Source organism: Bos indicus x Bos taurus, unplaced genomic scaffold, assembly GCF_003369695.1.
Source record: "Bos indicus x Bos taurus breed Angus x Brahman F1 hybrid unplaced genomic scaffold, Bos_hybrid_MaternalHap_v2.0 tig00003426_arrow_arrow_obj, whole genome shotgun sequence".
NCBI lineage: Eukaryota > Metazoa > Chordata > Mammalia > Artiodactyla > Bovidae > Bos > Bos indicus x Bos taurus.
This window is the reverse complement of record NW_020867666.1, coordinates 3673-26412: the sequence shown is the minus strand read 5'-3', so window position 1 is coordinate 26412 and position 22740 is coordinate 3673. Positions and strand designations below refer to the sequence as shown.

Genomic DNA, 22740 nt, shown 5'->3' with positions numbered 1-22740 from the left:
ACAAAGGAGAAAAGGAAAGATATGAGCATCTGAATGCAGAGTTTCAAAGAATAGCAAGAAGAGATAAGAAAGACTTCCTCAGCAATCAATGCAAAGAAATAGAGGAAAACAACAGAATGGGAAAGACTAGAGATCTCTTCAAGAAAATTAGAGATACCAAGGGAACATTTCATGCAAAGATGGGCTCAATAAAGGACAGAAATGGTATGGACCTAACAGAAGCAGAAGATATTAAGAAAAGGTGGCAAGAATACACAGAAGAACTGTACAAAAAAGATCTTCAAGACCAAGGTAATCATGATGGTGTGATCACTCACCTAGAGCCAGAAATCCTGGAATGGGAAGTCAAGTGGGCCTTAGGAAGCATCACTATGAACGAAGCTAGTGGAGGTAATGGAATTCAGCTGAGCTATTTCAAATCCTGAACAATGATGCTGTGAAAGTGCTGCACTCAATATGCCAGCAAATTTGGAAAATTCAGCAGTGGCCACAGGACTGGAAAAGGTCAGTTTTCATTCCAATCCCAAAGAAAGGCAATGCCAAAGCATGCTCATACTACCACACAATTGCACTCATCTCACATGCTAGTAAAGTAATTCTCAAAATTTTCCAAGCCAGGCTTCAGCAATATGTGAACCGTGAACTTCCAAATGTTCAAGCTGGTTTTAGAAAAGGCAGAGGAACCAGAGATCAAATTGCCAACATCCACTGGATCATGGAAAAAGCAAGAGTTCCAGAAAAACATCTATTTCTGCTTTATTGACTATGCCAAAGCCTTTGACTGTGTGGATCACAATAAACTGTGGACAATTCTGAAAGAGATAGGAATACCAGACCACCTGATCTGCCTCTTGAGAAATTTGTATGCAGGTCAGGAAGCAACAGGTAGAACTGAACATGGAACAACAGCCTGGTTCCAAATAGGAAAAGGAGTAGTCAAGGCTGTTTATTGTCACCCTGCTTATTTAACTTAAATGCAGAGTACATCATGAGAAACACTGGGCTGGAAGAGGCACAAGCTGGAATCAAGATTGCTGGAAGAAATATCAATAACCTCAGATATGCAGATGACACCACCCTTGTGGCAGAAAGTGAAGAGGAACTAAAAAGCTTCTTGATGAAAGTGGAAGTGGAGAGTGAAAAAGTTGGCTTAAAGCTCAACATTCAGAAAACGAAGATCATGGCATCTGGTCCCATCACTTTATGGGAAATAGATGGGGAAACAGTGGAAACAGTGTCAGACTTTATTTTTTTGGGCTCCAAAGCACTTCAGATGGTGACTGCAGCCATGAAATTAAAAGACGCTTACTCCTTGGAAGAAAAATTATGACCAACCTAGATAGCATATTGAAAAGCAGAGACATTACTTTGCCAACAAAGGTCCATCTAGTCAAGGTTATGGTTTTTCCAGTGGTCACGTATGGATGTGAGAGTTGGACTATGAAGAAAGCTGAGCACTGAAGAATTGATGCTTTTGAACTGTGGTGTTGGAGAAGACTCTTGAGAGTCCCTTGGACTGCAAGGAGATCCAACCAGTCCATTCTGAAGGAGATCAGCTCTGGGATTTCTTTGGAAGGAATGATGCTAAAGCTGAAACTCCAGTACTTTGTCCACCTCATGTGAAGTGTTGACTCATTGGAAAAGACTCTGATGCTGGAAGGGATTGGGGACAGGAGAAGAAGGGGATGACGGAGGATGAGATGGCTGGATGGCATCACTGACTCAATGTATGTAAGTCTGAATGAACTCCGGGAGTTGGTGATGGACAGGGAGGCCTGGCGTGCTGCGATTCATAGGGTCGCCAAGCATTGGATATGACTGAGCGACTGAACTGACTAACTGAACTGAAACTTGATTGTTATTTTGTCATTTGGGGGATATTGTTGTCATTTTTTTTTTTTTAATTTCCCCAGATGCAGGAAATTAGACTGATTTGTCTATTTACTTCTTAAATAGCATTCAAATATAACTTATGGTAGAGTCCCAGATCCTCAAGTCAAAGCTTCATATCCTTCTTAACTTTGAGTTTTTCCTACTTTCACAGACAAGCATCTACTTAGTCCAGCTGATCTGCTTGGTGTACGTCAAACACACTGTTTCTTTCCTTTTGGTTTTCCTGCCTAGCCTACTCTTTCTGGTCCCATTTCTTGTACAGACCTCGTCTATCACCCTATGACTTGCCTTAAGTATTACTGTGAAGACCTTGGTCAGGTGTTATTCCTTCTCTGAAAGTGAGAAGCAGAGACCAAGATCAGCAAAAGTGATAATTTAAGATACAATAAATCCTGTGCCTTCACCAACTTTGGCCACCAGCTCTCACACCTGTGTCGCTGGCACAGACCTTCACACCTGCATGTCCAGCTGCACTGGTGGCACTCGGTGGCATCACCAAGAGGTCATCTCAGCTTGTCCACAAGAAAAGCCTCCTAAACCTGCATCTGCTATCTTCCTCAAGTCAGTAAATGGAGACCCGGTCTTTCCCCTTCTTCAACCCAAACACCACAGTCCTCTTCTCTTAGAGCCAACACCCATCCTGTCAGTAGGTCTTACAGACTCTGCCTTCCAAATGTCTCTGCAATGTGACCCTGTCTCTCCATTCCCACTGTTTTCTAGCTTATTCCAGTAATGCCCTCACTTGTATCTGCCCTCATCCTTCCCCACTTACTTCTTGTTTCTGCAAAGCACAGGAGTTTTCTTTGTAAACCTCAGACCATGTCAGCCCTCCCCTCCCCCTCCTCCTTACCAGGCTCCTCCTGCTCTGTCTCTGCCCTCACTCCCCTCATTCTTACTGCTCTCCTGGCCTCCTTGCTTGTCCTGAACCCCTTGTGAATCTCCCTGTGGCCCCTGCACCCGCCCCTCCCTCTTTGTGGAGCAGCCTCTCCAGGTCTGCCTGAGCCCCTCCCCCTCCCCAGATTTGCTCACAGCTCCTCTGAGCAGAGCCCTCACACCCCAGTGTGGACTCACTTCTTCCTTCACTTTCCATCCCCTGAGCTGGTTTGCTTTTCTTTCTTGTCCTCAGTTCTTGTGCTTGGGTTAATTTTCCATACCATCATCCCCCACCATGGAAAGAAATTCTAGGGGTCTGTTTCCTCATGGCTGAATTCATTGTGCCCAGAACAATGCCTGGTGTGTAGTCAGTCCTCAATAAATACCTGTTAAAGTGGTCAAATGCATAAATGCTTCGAAAAAATACAGAATGAAAAACAAATGAAGAGCCCTAAGAGGTTTTATTAAATTTCCTGGTTACAGTTTAGTCACTATGAAATAAGCCCATTGCTGTTGATTAAATACTTATATGAAGAAATGATGCTAAAATGTTAGGGTGGTAGAAGGAGAGCACATTTTAAGTCATTTTCTTTTTTCCTTTTCTATCTCCATGCAGGATTTGCAGAATTTGAAGGAAGATGAAATTGTGAGAGGAGATGGAGGAACCCCACTGAGTGAAGGAGAGAAAGCCCGGGTCAGCCTCGCCAGGTAAGTGGGTTTCAGTTGCCATCCTGCTCCTCCTCCTCCGCGGCTCCTAGTGGACGTGAGCATGCAGACCCAGCTCACCGGGCGGGCCTGTGTGAAGCAGGGTCTTGGTCTTTTCCTTGGGCTCTTGGAATGAACATGGAGTTGTTGGATGCCATCATGATTCAGAGACGAGACCCAGGGAGTGTGAAGTGTCCTCTCCTGACGTCTCTCTGTTTCCTAGAGCCGTGTATCAGGATGCGGACATTTACCTCCTGGACGATCCGTTCAGCGCAGTGGACGCAGGAGTCAGCAGGCACTTGTTTGAACAGTGAGTTTGCTTCTGTTTTCTATCATTTCTGCTTTCCAAGAACGCTGTAGAGAAGGGAGCTCAGGAAAGCCTTTGTGCTTTAGGAGTTTCAGCTCTCTCTGCCTTGGTGTTCCTCCCTCCCCTCCCTTCCCTCCACACAAGATCCATCATAGAGAAGTTTTGCATCATGATGAAGTTAGGACAGGAAAATACAGCAGGTGCTTCGAGTGTGTGGAGGAGAGTGGGGTCGGTGCTTTAGGGAGTGAGGGATAGATGGCTGATTGCCCCATGACTTGCAGGTAATGGATCCAGACCCTAGGGATAAGAATGATGTAAAAATTTTAAATCAAAGAGTAGGCCTTGGGAACCTGATAACTGGATGCCAATCCTTTTCCTCCATCATGTGTTGAAGACACATTAGAAGTGAAGTTTTCAGTACCAACATAGGGCTTCCATGGAAAGACTGTTGGTTTATTAATCCATTGGTTTGGAAATACTTAATAAAGTCTAGAATTTACAGATGATTTATTTCACATCTGAGTATGACTCAGGTGTTTAACATTGCTTCATGGGTCCTTACTAGAATTAATATTTAGACCCTCGTGTGGGGTTACCTTGAATTTGAAACTCAGTATCTTGGTTGAAGTCCTGACTCTCACTTTGTTCTGCAATTTGTTGTCAGTGGCTCTTTCTTGGCCACAGAACTCCTGAAAGTGGACAGCTCTGATGCCTCTCTGTCCTAACACATGCTGACCAAGGCCTCTGGTGGAGTCTAGACTGACCTCTTTGAAAGCCTCATGAATTTGCTCTTTCTGAAGCAGCCTCCACATCTACCCCACAGTTAGTTCTCTTGCTGTTGTTCACCTTGTTAAAGCCAATGAGCCTTCCAGCTGCACTTATTAACACCCTACTGTGTGCACTGAGATCGATGCCCTTACAGATGTTACTGCACAAAACCTTTCAGTTTACAAGGAACACAGTGAGCCAGGAGAGAGGAAGGACCACACACCGAACAAGGGAGACTAGGATGCCCAGCTGTTATTCCTGCCTCTGAGGAACCTGTCTCTATGTGGTGCTTGTTAAGACAGATGCCTGTGGAAAGGTCAGCTGAGTCAAGGTTTAGAGAGTTTCTATACAAGGTAGGAAATAACAAGTGGAAGTGTCAGCTGGAGGCTTTCACTGAAGTTGGAAAGCTCCTTGTGCCTGGGGCTGGGTTGGCAATGCCCTGGGGTCCTGCAGGCTGGGCAGGTGTGTGGAGGCTGAGAAGAGGACCCAGTTCTTTGCTGAAGGAAGGGTAGAAGCTCAGGTGTGGAGGGAGGAGGAAGCAGGGCTGTGAGGAGGACAGCAGGCACGTCCTCACCTGGAGGAGGCAGGGTGTTTGGCAGAGAGAAGCTGTTTGGAAATTCTTGCTGTGAGGTCCTGTGTCAATTTGCTGGGGCTGTGTTCGTCCAGGCTGCTCTCACAGGAGACCAGAACCTGGGCGGCTTAGAAATAATGGAAGTTTATCTCTCTTGGTTCTGGAGGCTGAGAAAGTCCAAGGTCAGGGTGCTGAGAGATTCAGCGTTTGATGAGGGTCTGATTCCTGTGTCCTCACGTGGTGGAAGGGTGAGGGAGTCATGTAGTTCCTTTTATCAGGACACCAATCCCATGTATGCAGGTTCTACCCTCATGACCTAATCCTTCCGATGGCCCCACCTCCTAATACCAACACAATGGGAATAGCTTTTAATGCATTAATTTTGAGGAGAAAAAACATTCAGTCTATAGCAAGTTGTCACAGATGGGGGTGCTTGAAGAATAGAAATTGATTCTCTCACAGTTCTCGAGGCTGGGAGTTCAGCGTGCGGGCAGCTTTGGTCTCTGCTGAGCACACTCTCCTTGCTCACTGGCAGCGGCCACCACACGGTGTCCTCAGGTGATCTCTCCTCTGTCCTCGAGAGCCCCTGTATCTCTGTCCCTTTGTTTTAATGTTTCTATTGAGATATAGTTGATATTGTGTTAATTTCTTTGTACAGCAAAGTGGTTCAGTTATACACATATATACATTCTTTTTAATACTTTTTCATTCTGGTTTATCTCAGGGTATTGAATATAGTTCTCTGCACTATACTGTAGGACCTTGTCCATTATACACGTAACAGTTTGCATCTGCTAACCCCAAATTCCCAGTCCATCCCTCCCCAACACCCCCTCCACCCATGCAACCCTGTCTGTTCACTATGTCTGTGAGTCTGTTTCTGTTTTGTAGATAGGTTCATTTTTGCCTTATTTTACATTCCACGTATAAGTGATACATGATAACTGTCTTTCTCTTTCTGACTTACTTCACTTAGTATGATAAAGTCTAGGTCCATCCACATTTCTGCAAATGGTATTCTTTCTTTCTTTTTATTTTATGACTGAGTGGTGTTACGTTGTCTATATGTATCATATCTTCTTTATCCATTCATTTGTCTATGGACATTTAGGTTATTTCCATGTTTCGGTTATTGTGAATAGTTTTGCTATGAACATAGGGGTGCATGTATCTTTTTGATTTATAGTTTCCTCCAGATATATGCCCAGGAGTGGGATTACTGGATTATAAGGTAATTCTGTTTTTAGTTTTCTGAGGAACCTCCATAGTGTTTTCCATAATGGCTGCGACAGCTGATATTCCCACCAGCAGTGTAGGAGGGTTCCTTTTACCCCCACTCTCCCTCAGCCACTGTTATTTTAATGATGACCATTCTGAATGGAATGAGGTGATACCTCATTGCAGTTTTGATTTGCATTCCTCTAATAATTCAAAATGGTGAGCTTCTTTTCATGTGCCTATTCACCATCTGTATGTGTCCTTTGGTGAAATGTCCATTTAGTTCTTCTGCCCATTTTTTGATTGGATTTTGTTGTTGTTGTTGCTGTTAAGTTGTATGAGCTGTTTGTATATTTTAGAAATTAAGCCCCTGTTGGTCACATCATTTGTAGTATTTTCTCCCATTCTGTAGGTTGTCTCTTCATTGTGTTTATAATTTCCTTTGCTGTGAAAAGCTTGTGAGTTTGATTACATCCCATTTGTTTACTTTTTTTAATTAAAAATATTTATTTATGGCTGTGTTGGCTCTTTGTTGCTGTGGGGCTTTCCCTCTAGTTGTGATGAACAGGGGTTTCTCTCTAGTTGCAGTGTGTGGGCTTCTCATTTCAGTGGCTCCTCTTGAGCAGAGCATTGGCTCTAGGATATGTGGGCTCAGTAGCTGAGGCTCCTGGGCCCCAGAGCACAGGCCCAGTAGTTGTGGTGCATGATCTTAGTTGCTCTTTGGCATATGGGACCCTCCTGGACCAGGGATCGAAACCATGTCCCCTGCATTGGCACACGGGTTCTTTACCAGTGCAACACTAGGGAGGCCCCATTTGTATATTTTTACTTTTATTTCTATTGCCTTAGGAGACTGACCTAAGAAAACATTGGTATAATTTTGTCAGAGAAAGTTTACCTCTAATCTCTTCTGGAGTTTTATAGTGTCACATCTTGTGATTAAGTCTTTAATCCATTTTGAGTTTATTTTTGTGCATGGTGAGAGGGTGTGTTCTAACTTCACTGATTTACATGCCTGTGTCCATGTCCTTATGTCTTAGTCTCCTCTTTATCTAAGCACACCAGTCAGATTAAATTAGGTCCAGTATAATTAAGGGTAATGGTTACCTTTTAAAAGTCTCTGTCACTGAATTCTACAGTACTGATGGTTAAAGTGTCAAGTGAATTTGAGGGGACTTATTTACAGCAGGTCCAGAATATCCAAGTGAAGAGACTTCAGCAGAGTCCAGTGTGTGAGAGGAAGATGTGTGAGGAGCTCTGAGCTCTGGAATCGAGGAGCTGGGATTCCACGTCCACTAAACAGGGGTCGTTAGTCTTTGATGGGACCTGTCCGTATGTAAAATGTGCTGAGTGTTGAGGTGATGAAAGAGTTGTGGAGATGGATGGTGGTGATGGCTGCACAACTATGTGAATGTACTTAATGCCACTAAGCTATATGCTTAAAATTGTTAAAATGGTAAATTTCATGTTAGGTATATTGTAACACACATACAAACCTGAATAGTAGCACAAAATCCTTGAGAACAAGAGGGAACAGGGCAGATGACACGTGGCAAGGTCTCTAGCTCTCTGATCTGACCCCTCTTTCCCAGCCTCTCCTGTCCATGGCTTGATGAATTTTCCCTTAGAGAAGTGCCTGTGTCTTGTCATGAGTTCAGGGACAGGAGCTAGTGCTGTGACAGGGATTCCCAACCTCCACGCTCCTGGCATCTCAGCCTCTTTGTTCCCAGCACCCCACCCTGAGCTCACAAATGTCTTGTTTGCATCTGCACAAGTTCCCATCAGGGCAGGAAGATTCTACTGGCTGTTGCATCCGTGTCACAGGGGAAGGCATTTGGTGTCAAATATAGTGTGCTGATCATAGAAGTTCTCCTGAGCTCTTTTTCAAACACAGGAGATATTTATAAAATCCTCTCAAATATTTTGGGCACACCACTTTGGATATATATTTGATAGAAGCAGGCTTAAAACTGTTGTTTGCTAATCAGAACCACATTCTCTAGGGTGACTTAAAGCAAAAGCAGAGAGCATGAAAGCAAATTAGGAACTCACTCAGCAGCAGCTGGAGAGTGTTCTCAAGTTAGAGAACTGGACAGAACAATATGCTGTGAGAGATGGTGGTCACGTGGAAGCTTAGTCATGTGAAGGGTTTTGTATTAAAAGTGAATGAATCACACTTTTACTTATGATTAGAAGATTCCTTCAGTAATGGAGGATGGTCATTAAGGTTCGTGAGTTTTACATCATGCTGTGAACAGTAAATGGGTTCTGTCACCCACAGAAGATGAGTGGCCTTGGGTGAACTGATGCTGTCCCACCTGTGTCCAGCTGTGGATTCTGTCCTGGTTCAGCCCCACATCCAGACCCCTGCCTCCTGCATTATCAAGTCTTCAGTTCTGTGCTGATCAGACTCCCACGCTGCTGTCTACACAGCTCACCCTCCTGCTCCAGCCCTTCACAGACCCCTCTTCACATTCAGGGAGCAGCTACAGGTCCTCAAATAGAGAATAGGCTTCTTCTGCCCCCATAAGCATTTCTAGCTCATCCCCATATTCACTCAGTATCCAGCTGTGCTGGCTCTGTGGGGGTCCATTCTCACCTGGTCTGTCTGTGCACACTAGTCCCTCTGTCCCACAGCCAGGGAGCAGTGTGCCAGGACCCAGAAGGAAGGTGGAAGATGGGCCCTGCCATTCCCTCCCGCTCCTCCAGGAGTTGCCCCTGCCTTCCATCTTCTCACAGCCCTCAGTGGGTGCTCTTGGCCATTTATGAGTGCCCCCAAGCTGTGAATGCAGGAAGGCGCCTTAGCCCAGCGTGTTCAGTCCCAGAACCCCTGCACCTGCTTTGTCTTCTTCCAGGATGTTTCCCCAGAGAGTCTCAGGGGTCCCGTGTCTCCCTATCTAAGACAGCAGCCCCCTTGCTTTTTTTTAGAGCACACATCACGGCCCATTAGTGCATTTTCAGTGGTCCCCCCTATGCACGGTGCAGAGTATTGTCTTCTATCTTGACTTCAGCGTATCTTCAGCACCTAAGACAGTGCTTGGCTCCTCAACAAACCTCTGCCCATTGAATGAATGGAGGTGGGGCCTCTGTCTGTTTCATTTGTGTCCCCTCCACCACAGGATGTGTCCTGTCTTAAAGTGAAAGTTGCTCAGTCGTGTCTGACACTTTGTGACCCCATGGACTGTAGGAATTCTTCAGGCCAGAATACTAGAGTGGGTAGCCTTTCCCTTCTTCAAGGGATCTTCCCAACCCAGGGATCAAACCAAGGTCTCCCTCATTGCAGGCAGACTTTTTACCAACTGAGCTATCAGGGGCCAGCCCTTATATATGATTATATGTAAGGTTATAGGATTAACACAGTCTTTATATCAGAATAACAGCTAAACAACTGGTTGCTGACTCAGTAATTTCTATGTCATGACTTGGAAATTTTTAATCTACAAACTTGGAAAATAGTGTATCTTCCTAATGATTTGGATAAAAGCATTTTTTTAGGAAAAAATATAAAGCCACCAATTGATCACTTCATTAAAATTATGTAACCTCATCTGTGATGGGCTGTTGAGAAAACATTTTAAAACTTTTGTGTTGTCCATCTTGGACGTAACAGCCCATTGGATTTGATTAACAAGTCCAATCTTCTAACAATTAACGAATCATCTGAGACTGCTGGCAAGTAATTATGAATTAAGGAGAAAAAATTCTATTTAAATGCTTTAGTACGATATCTGAAAAAAGTGTTAGTCAAGAAACTTAGTATGAACGCTGAACTAACACATGTTAAAGGGTAAAAATGAATCCTTTGGACTTAATGAAGCAATGGTTTGTGTGTCTGAGTCCTGGGGTCCTGATTCTGATCATAGACCCAGTGTCCAGAGTGTCCCCTTAGGACTCTTCTGTACTGAATCCAAAGCACGGGACCACTTTTGGTTAGGGAAGAGCAGAGAAGGGGGCTGACGTTTACTGAGTGTGTTGGTGGTTTGATTTCTCAGAACGTGTGGATGACGTTATCATTGACATTCTGAGATGAAGAAACTGAGGTTTAGTCTCTTGTCTGATGTTGTCAGGCTCCTGAGAGGGACTGAGCTGCAGTCTGCTGCCTCCAGACTCTCCATCTGACTCACTCACAGGCTGAGCTCTGGCCCAGGTTCCTGAGATTTTCTCTATGAGGGGCTGGGGCACTCAGACCTGCCTGGGATCACTTGGGCCTGGACCTGGGGCACTCAGACCTGCCTGTGATCACTTGGGCACTTGCTTCCCTAGAGGGGTTGTTGTGGACGCTTTGAGGTTAGGCTGGGCTGAGTTCCTAGGGGTCTGCATTTAAAATGTAGGAGGAAGTTTGTTTGTTTGTTTGTTTTTTCTCCTGTAAAAAAAAATTAAGGTTGAGTAGTAAGGGGGATCTTGACTATAGAGAACTGGCACGTGCTCTGAGACCTTGGGTGATTTCCACTGTGATTCGGGCCATTTGGATTCTGTTCTTTTATGTTCATGTTTGGAAAGTGTTCAGTCCTAATGGAAGAAGAATTGCTTCCTGGATGGAATATTCCTCTGGAATATTGCAGAGACTAATGGAAGCCACGCTGGCATTCATTTTTATCTAACATTCTTTGGGAACAAGTGTCTAGCAAATGCACTGTGGCAAAGATTACTTAGAATCTATTAGTAGTTTTTTTTTTATTGTTGTTAATATTTGCATCATTAATTATAATCACCTAGAAAGCTGTCTAAGAATGTACACATTTTTATATTACATAGATCCTTCTCCTCCCATTCCTACATAACAATAGAATAGTGTTTTAGTTCAGTAGAATTCGGAATCTCAGTATTACTCAATTGTTTTTCTTTATGAAACATGTATATAATTGTTAAGCTGAATTTTATTAAAAAACCGTAGCTATTTGTGCCTCCTTCAGTGGACTGCTTTTTAAAATTTTTTAAGCAGAGTTAGGTTCAAATTTCCTGCTGATAAATTTAAGACCCTAGTCGGATTAATGGATTTATGTTTACTTAATATTTATTATCGATTAGGTATTTAAACTGCAGATCTTTGACTGCTGTGTGGTCTTTGTCTTATTCTTTTCAAAAATATAAGTTTCCAGTTTGAAGCACCCCCATTAACGTGCTTTTGCATACTGTACCTTTTACATTTGTAGGTGTATTCGTCAGGCCTTGAAGGAGAAGATCACAATCTTAGTGACTCATCAGCTGCAGTACCTAAAAGATGCAAGTCATATTCTGATACTGAGAGATCTAAGTAGTTTATAGAAGTCTGTGGAATTGCTAGCACTCAGGTGTGTCCAAGGACAGACATCCCCGCAACTCACTTTCCTCGCATTCATGGTAAACACCCTCTTCTCAATGAGTTTTTATGCCCTCTTCTCCCTGAGTTTTATGCCCTCTTCTTCTCAGAGCTGCTGTTCATGCCTTGAAGGATGAATCCAAAGACCTGTAGCCCACCTGGCTCTTCTGTTCTTGGGATTTCCCTGGCGTGAATACTGGAAGGGGTTGCCATGCCCTCCTCCAGTGGATTTTCCCGACCCAGGAACTGAAACTGAGTCTCTTATCATCAAACACTGTCTCATTGGCAGACAGGTTCTTTACCACTAATGCCACCTGGAAAGCCCAGAAATATCACTACTACACTCTAAGCCTACACTCTAGGGCTTCCCTTGTGGCTCAGTTGGTAAGGAATCCTCCTGCAATGTAGGAGACCTGGGTTTGATCCCTGGGTTGGGAAGGTCCCCTGGAGAAGGGAAAGGCTACCCACTCTAGTACTTTGGCCTGGAGAATTTCATGGACTGTATAGTCCATGGCGTCGCAAAGAGTCGGACATGACTGAACGCCTTTCACTTTATTTCACACTCTAAGCCACATAAACCCTAGGTTACTGAATCATCACTCTTCTAATGAAATCTGTTAAGTGTAATGTTTATTTAGAATTTTTTATTTTCTTCTTCCATGACTTAAGTCAAAGTGTATTACTTATAAATTAGAGATACTAATACCTGTTTGTATCTAGGTGATTGTTATACCTAGTTTGCTTCAAGAGCATCTACCATTAACACGAGAAGCGAGCTTGGGCCCAGATCAGAGATGCCCACTCTGCTGGTGTCTCCAGTTGCTGGTCTCCCTGCCCAGGTCTCTATGTGTCCAATATGTGTGGGAATCTGTGCAGCAGGAGGACAAGGCCCTACCTTCACAAGGCTTATGGGGAGGATGAGACAGAAAGAGAGGTGGGTGGGCTGACATCCTGGCTGCCTCCCTGAGGAGCTGATGCCTCATGGGGTCTGAGTAACATGAAGGTAGGGGGACCATGCAGTCACCTGGGGGAGGGGGTCTGAGGCAGGGGGTCCTCAGGAGGGAGTGACCTGGCAGGTTGGAGGAACAACAGGAAGACCAGTGTGTCTGACGAGAGTGAGCCGAGGAGCGAAAGGGAGGTGGTTTCCAGGCAGGGAGCAGGGACCAGAAGTAGGATGAAAGCCTTGCACAGTCCAGAGCAGAAAAGGGATGTGGTCTGATGTGGGAGTTATGAGATTCCTCTGATGCACTGGAGGGGCAACAGAAGAAGCAGTTAGGAATCTTAGTAAAGCTGAGAAGACAGAAGTGTGGGCTCAGGCTAGAATATCAGTTTTTAGAACTACTGTAACCTAGTACTGCAAATTGAGTGACTTATAATAGCAGAAGTTTATCGTCTCCCTGTTCTGGAGGCTACAGATCCCAAATCCAGGTGCTGGCAGGGCCGTGCTCTCCCTGAAGGCTTTAGGGGACAATCCTTCCTTCCAGCCTCTGGTGTTCACGGGCCTTGCTTGGTGTTCCTTGTCTTCCAGTTGCAGCACTGTGGTCTCTGCCTCTGATGTCACATGGTCATTGTCCCTGTGTCAGTCTGGGTCTCTTCTCATAAGAACATCAGTCATATTGGATGTAAGGTCACTCTGCTCCAGTGTGACCTCATCTTAACTTGATTATATCTGCAGAGACCCTGCTTCCAAATAAGGTCACATTCACAGGTGTCGTATCTGAACATATCCTTTTGAGGAGGGAGCACCATCCAACCCACAGCTCCTAGCATGGTTGAGAGTGGGGTGGAGGTTAAGGAGAAGTGTTCAGACTTAGTGGTCATTTGATGCTTCACTCCTTGGCTTTTTTACTTCTAGGTCTCAGCACCTTTGTTGTTAATCCCTGAGTGCTCCACAGGCCCTTGGTCAGATCTCTGACTTTTGAAATGAATCTCTGCTCCCAGAAAGATTATTAAAATACAGAACCCCTGCCTCTCTGGAAGCAGTTCCATGTGTCAACTCTTTCTCCACTCCTCTAGAAGGGGCTAAGGTTTGCAAGGTTGAGAGCAGTTGATTTCATGTGCAGAGGGGGCGATTCTAGTGTGTAAACCCAGTGTTCACAGTGTTATGAGCATAGGATCAATGGGAAGGAGTATAACCTATTTAGCCTGTCCCTAGATGTTTTGGGGCCCCCTTACTGCTTCCTTTGAGGACACTACCCCCTAGTTTTAGTACTTAATAAAACAACTATTTGTCCACTGGTGAGCACTCCTGGACTGCAAGGAGATCCAACCTGTCCATTCTGAAGGAGATCAGCCCTGGGATTTCTTTGGAAGGAATGATGCTAAAGCTGAAACTCCAGTACTTTGGCCACCTCATGCGAAGAGTTGACTCATTGGAAAAGACTCTGATGCTGGGAGGGATTGGGGGCAGGAGGAGAAGGGGACAACAGAGGATGAGATGGCTGGATGGCATCACTGACTCGATGGACGTGAGTCTGAGTGAACTCTGGGAGTTGGTGATGGACAGGGAGGCCTGGCATGCTGCGATTCATGGGGTCGCAAAGAGTCAGACACAACTGAGCAACTGATCTGATCTGATCTGATCTGAGCACTCCTGGATGAGCTGGGGACCATCCTCACTGTTTGTCAGGTCCCTCTCTCACAGCAGAGAGGGGATGGCTGCCCTCTTGTCCCTTGGAATTGTCAGCACTTGACTGCTGAGTGAAATTGCTGTCGTTGTACTACCAGTCATTTAATTGTGCATATTACAGATTTGATGTGGTGAATGGTGATTTCATTAAAGAGGTATGTGAATTTTGCCTCCCAAGTGGAACAAGACACAATACATTCTGCATCATTTTCTAGTTCTCCAGTATCAGATGGTACTCAGATGCTTCCCTGCATTTCTCCCAGTGGACCCCTTTGGGGAGAGGGTGAGAGGGGTCCCAGTGAGAGTTCTGGGCCAGCTCCCTCCACCTGAGCTGCCTCAACCAGAGCTCCTCTCATTGATGAGTTTTGCATCCTGACATTTTTTTTCCTCTGATGTTTTATTTGCTACTGAGTGAATCAGCTGAGTTTGGTTTCATGGGGTCAGAAAATAGCAAAAAATCTTCACATTATTTTATATGACTTTGGAAGGGAGGGAAACTGTGCAAGGATGTTTCACTTGTGTTAAAGAAAGTGATTTGATTGGCTGTAGCTTAAGCAGTTGCCTGATTTAGGGAAGCCTAGTTGGCTGCTTGTGGTTGGTCATTCCTAAGTTTTTTCTCAGATCTGAGTGCATTGATTCTGGCTTAGGTTTTGATTTGTGGGCACAGACTGCCAAGGCTTTAGAGCCACTCCAGCCCCATGGCCTCCTTGTTTAATTACTTTATCAGGTGGAATATTGACTTTTCAGTTGGGAACTTGCTGAGTGTGTGGAGGCAGTTGTGGAGACCATGGAGAGGCCTTTCATGGATTTTCTGTTTCCTATTTCCTATTTCCAGGTCTGTTTCCTATTATCCCAGCCGGGCACATGATAGTGTGACAGTGACAGTGGTCAGTGAAGATTTAATGAGAGACTCTTACCCATATGCAGATGTGCTTGTGCCCACCTCTAGGTTAAGTTTAAGTTTCTTTCCTGGAATTGTCACATGAGGCTTCTCTCAATTCCCATGTTGTCTAAAAAGACTGTGCTGATCCTCCCATCAACCTCTGTACTTCTTGCTTCCCTAAGTGCCCAGGGTAGTCGTGTCAGTGGCCTCCATTTTAACACATGAGCACACCTTACTTTCACAACCCCCAGCACCTGACATAGGGACAGGGTTTGGCAGAGACACAATGCTCAGTTCAGTACTGAGTTGACTGAACTAGATTTGTCAACAAGAATTTAGACCCAGGCATCATTTTTTTTTCCTTCAAAAATCATAATTTAAGACCAGATAACTTTTTTGATTAGTATTTAGGTTGGTTTAATATTATCAAATATAAATTAATTTCTCTCAACTTTTTTTTTTTTTTAGGGCAAAATGGTGGAAAGAGGAACTTACTCTGAGTTCCTGAAATCTGGGGTAGATATTTTTTCCCTTTTTGAAAAGGGGAATGAGCAGTCTGAACCATCTCCAGTTCCAGGAGCTCCCACTGTGATCTCTAAGTCTTTGGTTGAGTCTTTCCAGTCTCCCAGACCCTCATTGAAAGATGTGGCTCCAGAGGACCAAGATGTGAGTTTCTCACCCTGCAGTGTGCCTGGGTCTGTGTGCTCTTGGTGGCCTCATGGACCTTTAGTCTGCTTGTGACATCTTCATTTGTCCCAAAGTAGATCCTAAGTTCCCAAAGTCTTGTTCCATGGAATTAGTAGAGTTAGAAGAGCATGAGCGGAGCAAGCCTGCTTGGGGTTCCCCTTTGGGTGTAGGATGGAGAATCTTATGGAGAATAGTAGCGGGTGCCCTGCTATGAATTTCGGAGTGCATTTGGCTCACACTGATTGTGAGCCACTTCGGTTTTACCTTAGTTACATCCTAGTCATGTTGGTGGTCCCTGGCTTCCCTTATGCATCCAGAGCCTTAATGTGAAGACCCCCTTAGACTGAGTCCTGCTGTTGCCATGTTAAATCAGCTACATTTTCTATATATTGGAATGTTCTGGCACTGCAGGTGACTGATGGTAGTATTTTGCCTTGGTGTCAGATGGTTTGTGATAGGTCAGAGGTAATGTGGGCAAAGGACCTGACACATGGTAGACACTTTGGTGTTAGTTCCTGTCCTCCTTTCTTACCCTTCACGACCAAGAACCACATCTTATCAACCTTGAACCCCAGTGGCCAGGGCAGAGCCAAGGACACACTAGGCTCCTGTAATGCTACAACGCATTCTAAGTCCTCCAGACAGAAATGAGGAAATGCACTAGATCTCCCTTAAAAACATACACAGATATTCCCTTGATAGCCAAACCCTCAATATCCAAACCCAGGAGCCTGGAATGGGTCCGATAAATATTCAGATTAGTTGTTCACTTTCTAAACTCAGGAATCACTCTCTGAAACTTAGGAACCAAAAAATTCAGATCATATGCTTGCAATGTGCTGTCCAAACTCGTATTACTCCAGCTCTCTCTGTGAACTCAGTTACTGTATTTGGCTAGTATTTTGAGCCCCAAGAATGTTTTATGTTTCTATCATTGAATGACACAAGTCATCTAGAGGGATACATTAGCTCCATATCATTTTGTGTGTTATCTTAGATCAAACTTCTGCATTTATATGTTAATTGATTTTGTTGTGTGTTAGTTGAGAGTCATGATGTATTTTAAGCAAAACTACCCAACGCTGAATGAATGAACTCATGCGAATGACATTTCCTTATTTCTAACAGATTCCTAGAAGTAGGATGGCTGAGTCCAAGTGTAAACACATACGTGGTTTGGCCAGATATCCCCCCACCTTTCTCTGTAGGAGGTGGACCATCCTGCACTCCTACCAGTGTATGAGATGTGTGTTTCCCACAGCTTTGCAGTGGAGGACATTGCTGAGCTCTAAAATTTGGGATTCATTTTTTAAAATTTCATCTCTCACTGCCATTTTTCCATTCTAGACTGAGAATATACAGGTTACACTACCTCTGGAGGACCATTTGGAAGGAAAAGTTGGTTTTAAGACATATGTGAATTACTTCACAGCTGGTGCCGACTGGCCTGTCATCATCTTCCTTATACTAGTCAACATCACAGCTCAGGTACGTAAGGGCATTTATTTTGGTTTGTGCACTCAGCTTGATATTTATATACTATTTATACTGTGTTTTATAATTATTTATTTACATACAATGGGGAACACGTGTACACCCGTGGTGGATGCATGTTGATGTATGGCAAAACCAATACAATATTGTAAAGTAAAAAAAAATAATAATAATAAATAAATAAATAATTTAAAAAAACACAAAACAAACAAAAAAATAAAATAAAATGTAATTATTTTTAAATATATATATTAAGAGATTTATCTCGAAGACTTTGCTCATGTAGTTCTGGGCCTATCTGGGCGAATGTGAAATATGAAAGGCAGGCCTGCAGACTGAAACCTTAGAAAGGAGCTGACCCTGATGTCTTGAGACAGAATTTCTTCCTCCTCTAGGAAGCCTCAGGGTTTGCTCTTCAAGCCTTCATCTGACTGGATGAGGCCACCACAGTGTTGAGGGTGGTCTCCTCTCCTGAAGTTCTGATGATGGATGTGAACCACATCCACAAAATACCTTCACAGCAACATCTAGAAGAGTGTTTGGTTGATCACTGGAGACTGACCTAGCCAAGCTGACACCCAGAACTCACCATCAATGTACCTGTCAAGCTTTTTCTTTGAAAAAAATCTGAACATATGTACTGTTATTACTGCCTTTTGCAGTCCACTTGGATGTGCATTGATGTACATTATATTTGGGGAGCAAAGTCTTCTAGGGAAAAGGAGATTTCTTTTAAAGATATTAACATGTAAGATGCCCTCCCCTGACCTGTGGTCATCTGGGGTGTGGGGTTTGGTGTAGACCTGAGGTGGAAGGACTGTCTCAGTGTTCTGGAGCCTTTCCATCCCCCATCCTAGTGAGCAGGGTGTGAGGCTCAGTGATGTCAGTGTGTGAGTGACTGCTGTTTCCTGCTCCAGGTTGCCTACGTCCTGCAGGACTGGTGGCTTTCCTACTGGTGAGTGATTCCTGGTCTGACCCAAAGTGCTGCGAAATCTACACAAAGCCCCCTTTCCCACAGAGTCAGGGGGAGAGATGGGGCAAGTTCAGCCTCCTCTTCTGACCCTCACGTAGTTTCCCTGAAGAAAGATAAAAGTTCCTGTGGGTGGTGTGTGATCCCCTCATGGTCTCTCCCTATGTCCCTCCCTTTAGCAGCTTCTTTACAAACAATTCTTTTTCTTTTTTTGATCTTTTAATATTGTATTGGGACATGGCCGATCAACAATGTTATGATAGTTTCATATGAACAGTCAAGGGACGCAGCCATACATATAGAAGTACCCATTCTCCCCCAAACTTCCCTCCAATCCATGCTGCCGCATAACATTGGGCAGAGTTCCATGTGCTATACAATAAGCCCTCGTTGGTTATCTGTTTTAAACATCAGTATGTGCATGAGCATCCAAACATTCTATCTATCCTTCCCCTCAGCAACCATAAGTTCATTTTCTAAGTCTGTCTTCACAGATAATTTTGAAAACTGAAAGTCATGATTCAGATTTTTAAAAGGGAGACACACAGAGGGCCTTGTGAGCTGGGAAACACTTTCCAGTATAAAATACATTTCTTGAATTGAGGTAATTTTTTGTGATACTTTTATAAATTCTATGTATATCTATAGTGTAATATTTTTATTTCCTGTTCCATAGGGCGAATCTACAAAGTGACCTGTATTCTAGGGCATTAGTAAAAGAAGATGAAGATGTAGTGTTTGTTCTGAACTGGTACTTAGGAGTTTATTCAGGTAAAGTTGAGTCATCTGCTCTATAATACCAGAGTTTAAGGTGCTTACAATGAGTCTGCGTGAGCAAGAGGGCTTCCAGAGTAATTCAGTAATGTCTTAATAGATTAAGTATATGAATCATGTTTACTCTGTGAATTAATTAGAATAGCTATTTTAAAGATCTACTAGAAGAAAAGAGGTTGAATGGAGACTCTTAAGTTGGTCCATACTGGATTTTGGTAGTTAAACCAGGATTGAATATTGAGAAAATCAGCCACTGGAAATATGTAGCTACTGTGTATTCTAATAGGTGCTTTAACTAAATCTTATATCACTGTATGGATGGGTAAGGGGATTAGAAATGGATCCCCATCCCATGGTTCACATTGTTCTGATTCTGTCTGAATAAACCTTGGCTTTTAATGATGTTGGATGAAATCCTCTGGCAGCAAGGACCCCAGGTAAAAGCATTATTCCCTCCCAGGTATGCAAAGCTCCCATTTGCACACTGCTCATCTCCTGGGCTTCACTAATAACTTGAGAAGCTAAACAGGAGAAGTCCAGTGTCTGGAATTAGGATTCCTTCTCTTTCTTACCCTGAAATCACAGTGTTATCTCCTCCTCAACTGTGTGATTAATTCAAAATTTGGCTTGCTAGACTAATATTATCATGACTGTCTCTATTCACAAGAGTATTTAGAATATATATAGCATAGCATTCAGTTCAGTTCAGTTCAGTTCAGTTGCTCAGCTGTGTCTGACTCTTTGTGCCCCCATGAATCACAGCACGCCAGGCCTCCCTGTCCATCACCAACTCCTGGAGTTCACTCAAACTCACGTCCTTCGAGTTGGTGATGCCATCCACCCATCTCATCCTCTGTCATCCCCTTTTTCTCCTGCCCCCAATCCCTCCAAGCATCAGAGTCTTTTCCAATGAGTCAACTCTTCACATGAGGTGGCCAAAGTACTGGAGTTTCAGCTTTAACATCATTCCTTCCAAAGAACACCCAGGGCTGATCTCATTTAGAATGGACTGGTTAGATCTCCTTGCAGTCCAAGGGGCTCTCAGAGTCTTCTCCATTCATCTACTGATGGACATCTAGGTTGCTTCCATGTCCTGGCTATTATAAACAGTGCTGTGATGAACAGTGGGGTACACGTGTCTCTTTCAATTCTGGTTTCCTCAGTGTGTATGCCCAGCAGTGGGATTGCTAGGTCATAAGGCAGTTCTATTTCCAGTTTTTTAAGGAATCTCCACACTGTTCTCCATAGTGGCTGTACTAGTTTGCGTTCCCACCAACAGTGTAAGAGGGTTCCCTTTTCTCCACACCCTCTCCAGCAATGGCATTGAAACATGTATAATATCATATATGAAACGAGTCACCAGTCCAGGTTCAATGCACGATACTGGATGCCTGGGTCTGGTGCACTGGGACGACTCAGAGGGATGGTACGGGGAGGGAGGAGGGAGGAGGGTTCAGGATGGGGAACATGTGTATACCTGTGGTGGATTCATGTTGATATATGGCAAAACCAATACAATATTGTAAAGTTTAAAAATAAATAAAAGTTAAAAAAAATAAGTCTTCTCCAACACAATTCAAAAGCATCAATTCTTCAGCACTCAGCTTTCTTCACAGTCCAACTCTCACATCCATACATGGCCACTGGAAAAACCATAACCTTGATTAGATGGACCTTTGTTGGCAAAGTAATCTCTCTGCTTTGAATATGCTATCTAGGTTGGTCATAACTTTTTCTTCCAAGGAGTAAGTGTCTTTTAGTTTCATGGCTGTAGTCACCATCTGCAGTGATTTTGGAGCCCAGAAAAATAAAGTCTGACACTATTTCCACTGTTTCTCCATCTATTTCCAATGAAACGATGGGACCACATGCCATGATCTTCGTTTTCTGAATGTTGAGTTTTAAGCAAACTTTTTCACTCTCCACTTTCACTTTCATCAAGAGGCTTTTTACTTCCTCTTCACTTTCTGCCATAAGGGTGGTATCATCTGCATATCTGAGGTTATTGATATTTCTTCTGGCAATCTTTATTCCAGCTTGTGCTTCTTCCAGCCCAGCGTTTCTCATGATGTATTCTGCATAGAAGTTAAATAAGTAGGGTGACAATATACAGCCTTGACATACTCCTTTTCCTATTTGTAACCAGTCTGTTGTTCCATGTCCAGTTCTAACTGTTGCTTCTTGACCTGCATATAGGTTCTCAAAAGGAAGGTCAGGTGGTCTGGTATTCCTATCTCTTTCAGAATTTTCCACAGTTTATTGTGATCCACACAGTCAGAGGCTTTGGCATAGTCAATAAAGCAGAAATAGATGTTTTTTGAAGTCTCTTGCCTTTTCCCATGATCCAGTGGATGTTGGCAATTTGATTCCTCTGCCTTTTCTAAAACCAGCTTGAACATCTGGAAGTTCATGGTTCACATAGTGCTGAAGCCTGGTTTGAAGAATTTTGAGCATTACTTAAATTAGCTACTTGTATAATTACTGTCTTATAAGTTTTATTATAACTTGGTAATTGAATTAGGCAAGCCTAGAAGGAAGCTGTAGTTTACACTTATTTACCCCCCACCCCATGTTATTTCTATTTAGTGAGAGGAAAACAGTGATTTTACAATTTTCTTCAGAAATGTATTTTTGAAAGCATTGAACTCTTAGAGAATCTCCTTTATTTATATATATATAATATATATATATGTTTTTTATTCTTTATTTTATATATGTAACCCTCTATACAAATTTGATTATAGAATAAAATACACAGTATATTTTTAAACTGCCTGCCATGCTTTACCATGGTTGAGGATCAGACAGAGATCTTATGCTGAGTGATGTTTCTTTATTTCAGGGTTAACTGTGTCTACTGTCCTTTTTGGCATCACACGGTCTCTGTTGATATTCTACATCCTTGTTTATTCTTCACAAACTTTGCACAACAAAATGTTGGAGACCATTTTAAGAACTTCCGGTATTGTTCTTCAATATAAATCAATAGGTAAGTCAGACACCAAAATTTTTAGTGAATATATCTTGTTAACACATTAAGTGCCCTGGTTACATTTCATATTTGAAAAGGAAGAGCTGCTTGGAAGAAAATCATGTGTATGTTATTCATTTTCTACAAAAAGCTTCACTGATAATTTTTTCCTGCCAGAGAAAATCTGAATATAGGAGCATATAAGCTTTTATTCCAATTTATACATGTCTACTAAAATACATGAATGTTTTACTTTGCAGGATGATTAGGAGTCCATTTGTTATGTGGCATGTGAAACCACCTAAAGGATGATGCAAATGTGTTGAATGTTTTTGATTCATTGTTGAAACATTGGCTGGTTACATAGTGTTAAGCTAATAGGAAGGACCTTCTTCCAGGAAAATCTCTACTGAAGACAGGCTGTGTGTTTCTTTCTTTCATTGTCCATCCATTTCTGGGACCACAGAACTCTGACATGTGCCCATATTTTGAGTTTTACCTAAATGGTAATGTAAGATTAATTAAAATACAAGATCAGTGAAATATAAACATCCTCTTTAATAAAATCAATCCTCTAGTTTACAATGGACTTTTGGTTACGTTTAAGAGGTCTTGTGGTTTATAGCAGGTGGATCTTCAGTGTTAAGAGTGTCCCTGAAGGTTCCCAGTGATTGCTTCCTCCTCCCTGAGGCCTTCAA

General features: G+C 43.2%; 1 protein-coding gene across 1 annotated transcript in view; it reads left to right on the top strand.

Moving 5' to 3' along the window:
- The window catches only part of LOC113889019 (multidrug resistance-associated protein 4-like), a gene marked incomplete at its 3' end in the record, with an annotated part of 36595 nt that extends 14535 nt beyond the window's left edge, over window positions 1-22060 (top strand). The window contains exons 4-11 of the mRNA XM_027535908.1: window positions 3383-3474; window positions 3695-3781; window positions 11489-11585; window positions 15615-15812; window positions 17181-17321; window positions 18245-18282; window positions 18974-19068; window positions 21914-22060. Coding sequence (XP_027391709.1) covers window positions 3383-3474; window positions 3695-3781; window positions 11489-11585; window positions 15615-15812; window positions 17181-17321; window positions 18245-18282; window positions 18974-19068; window positions 21914-22060 — 895 coding nt within the window. The remainder of the gene's footprint in view (window positions 1-3382; window positions 3475-3694; window positions 3782-11488; window positions 11586-15614; window positions 15813-17180; window positions 17322-18244; window positions 18283-18973; window positions 19069-21913) is intronic.
- Window positions 22061-22740: the final 680 nt, after the last annotated feature.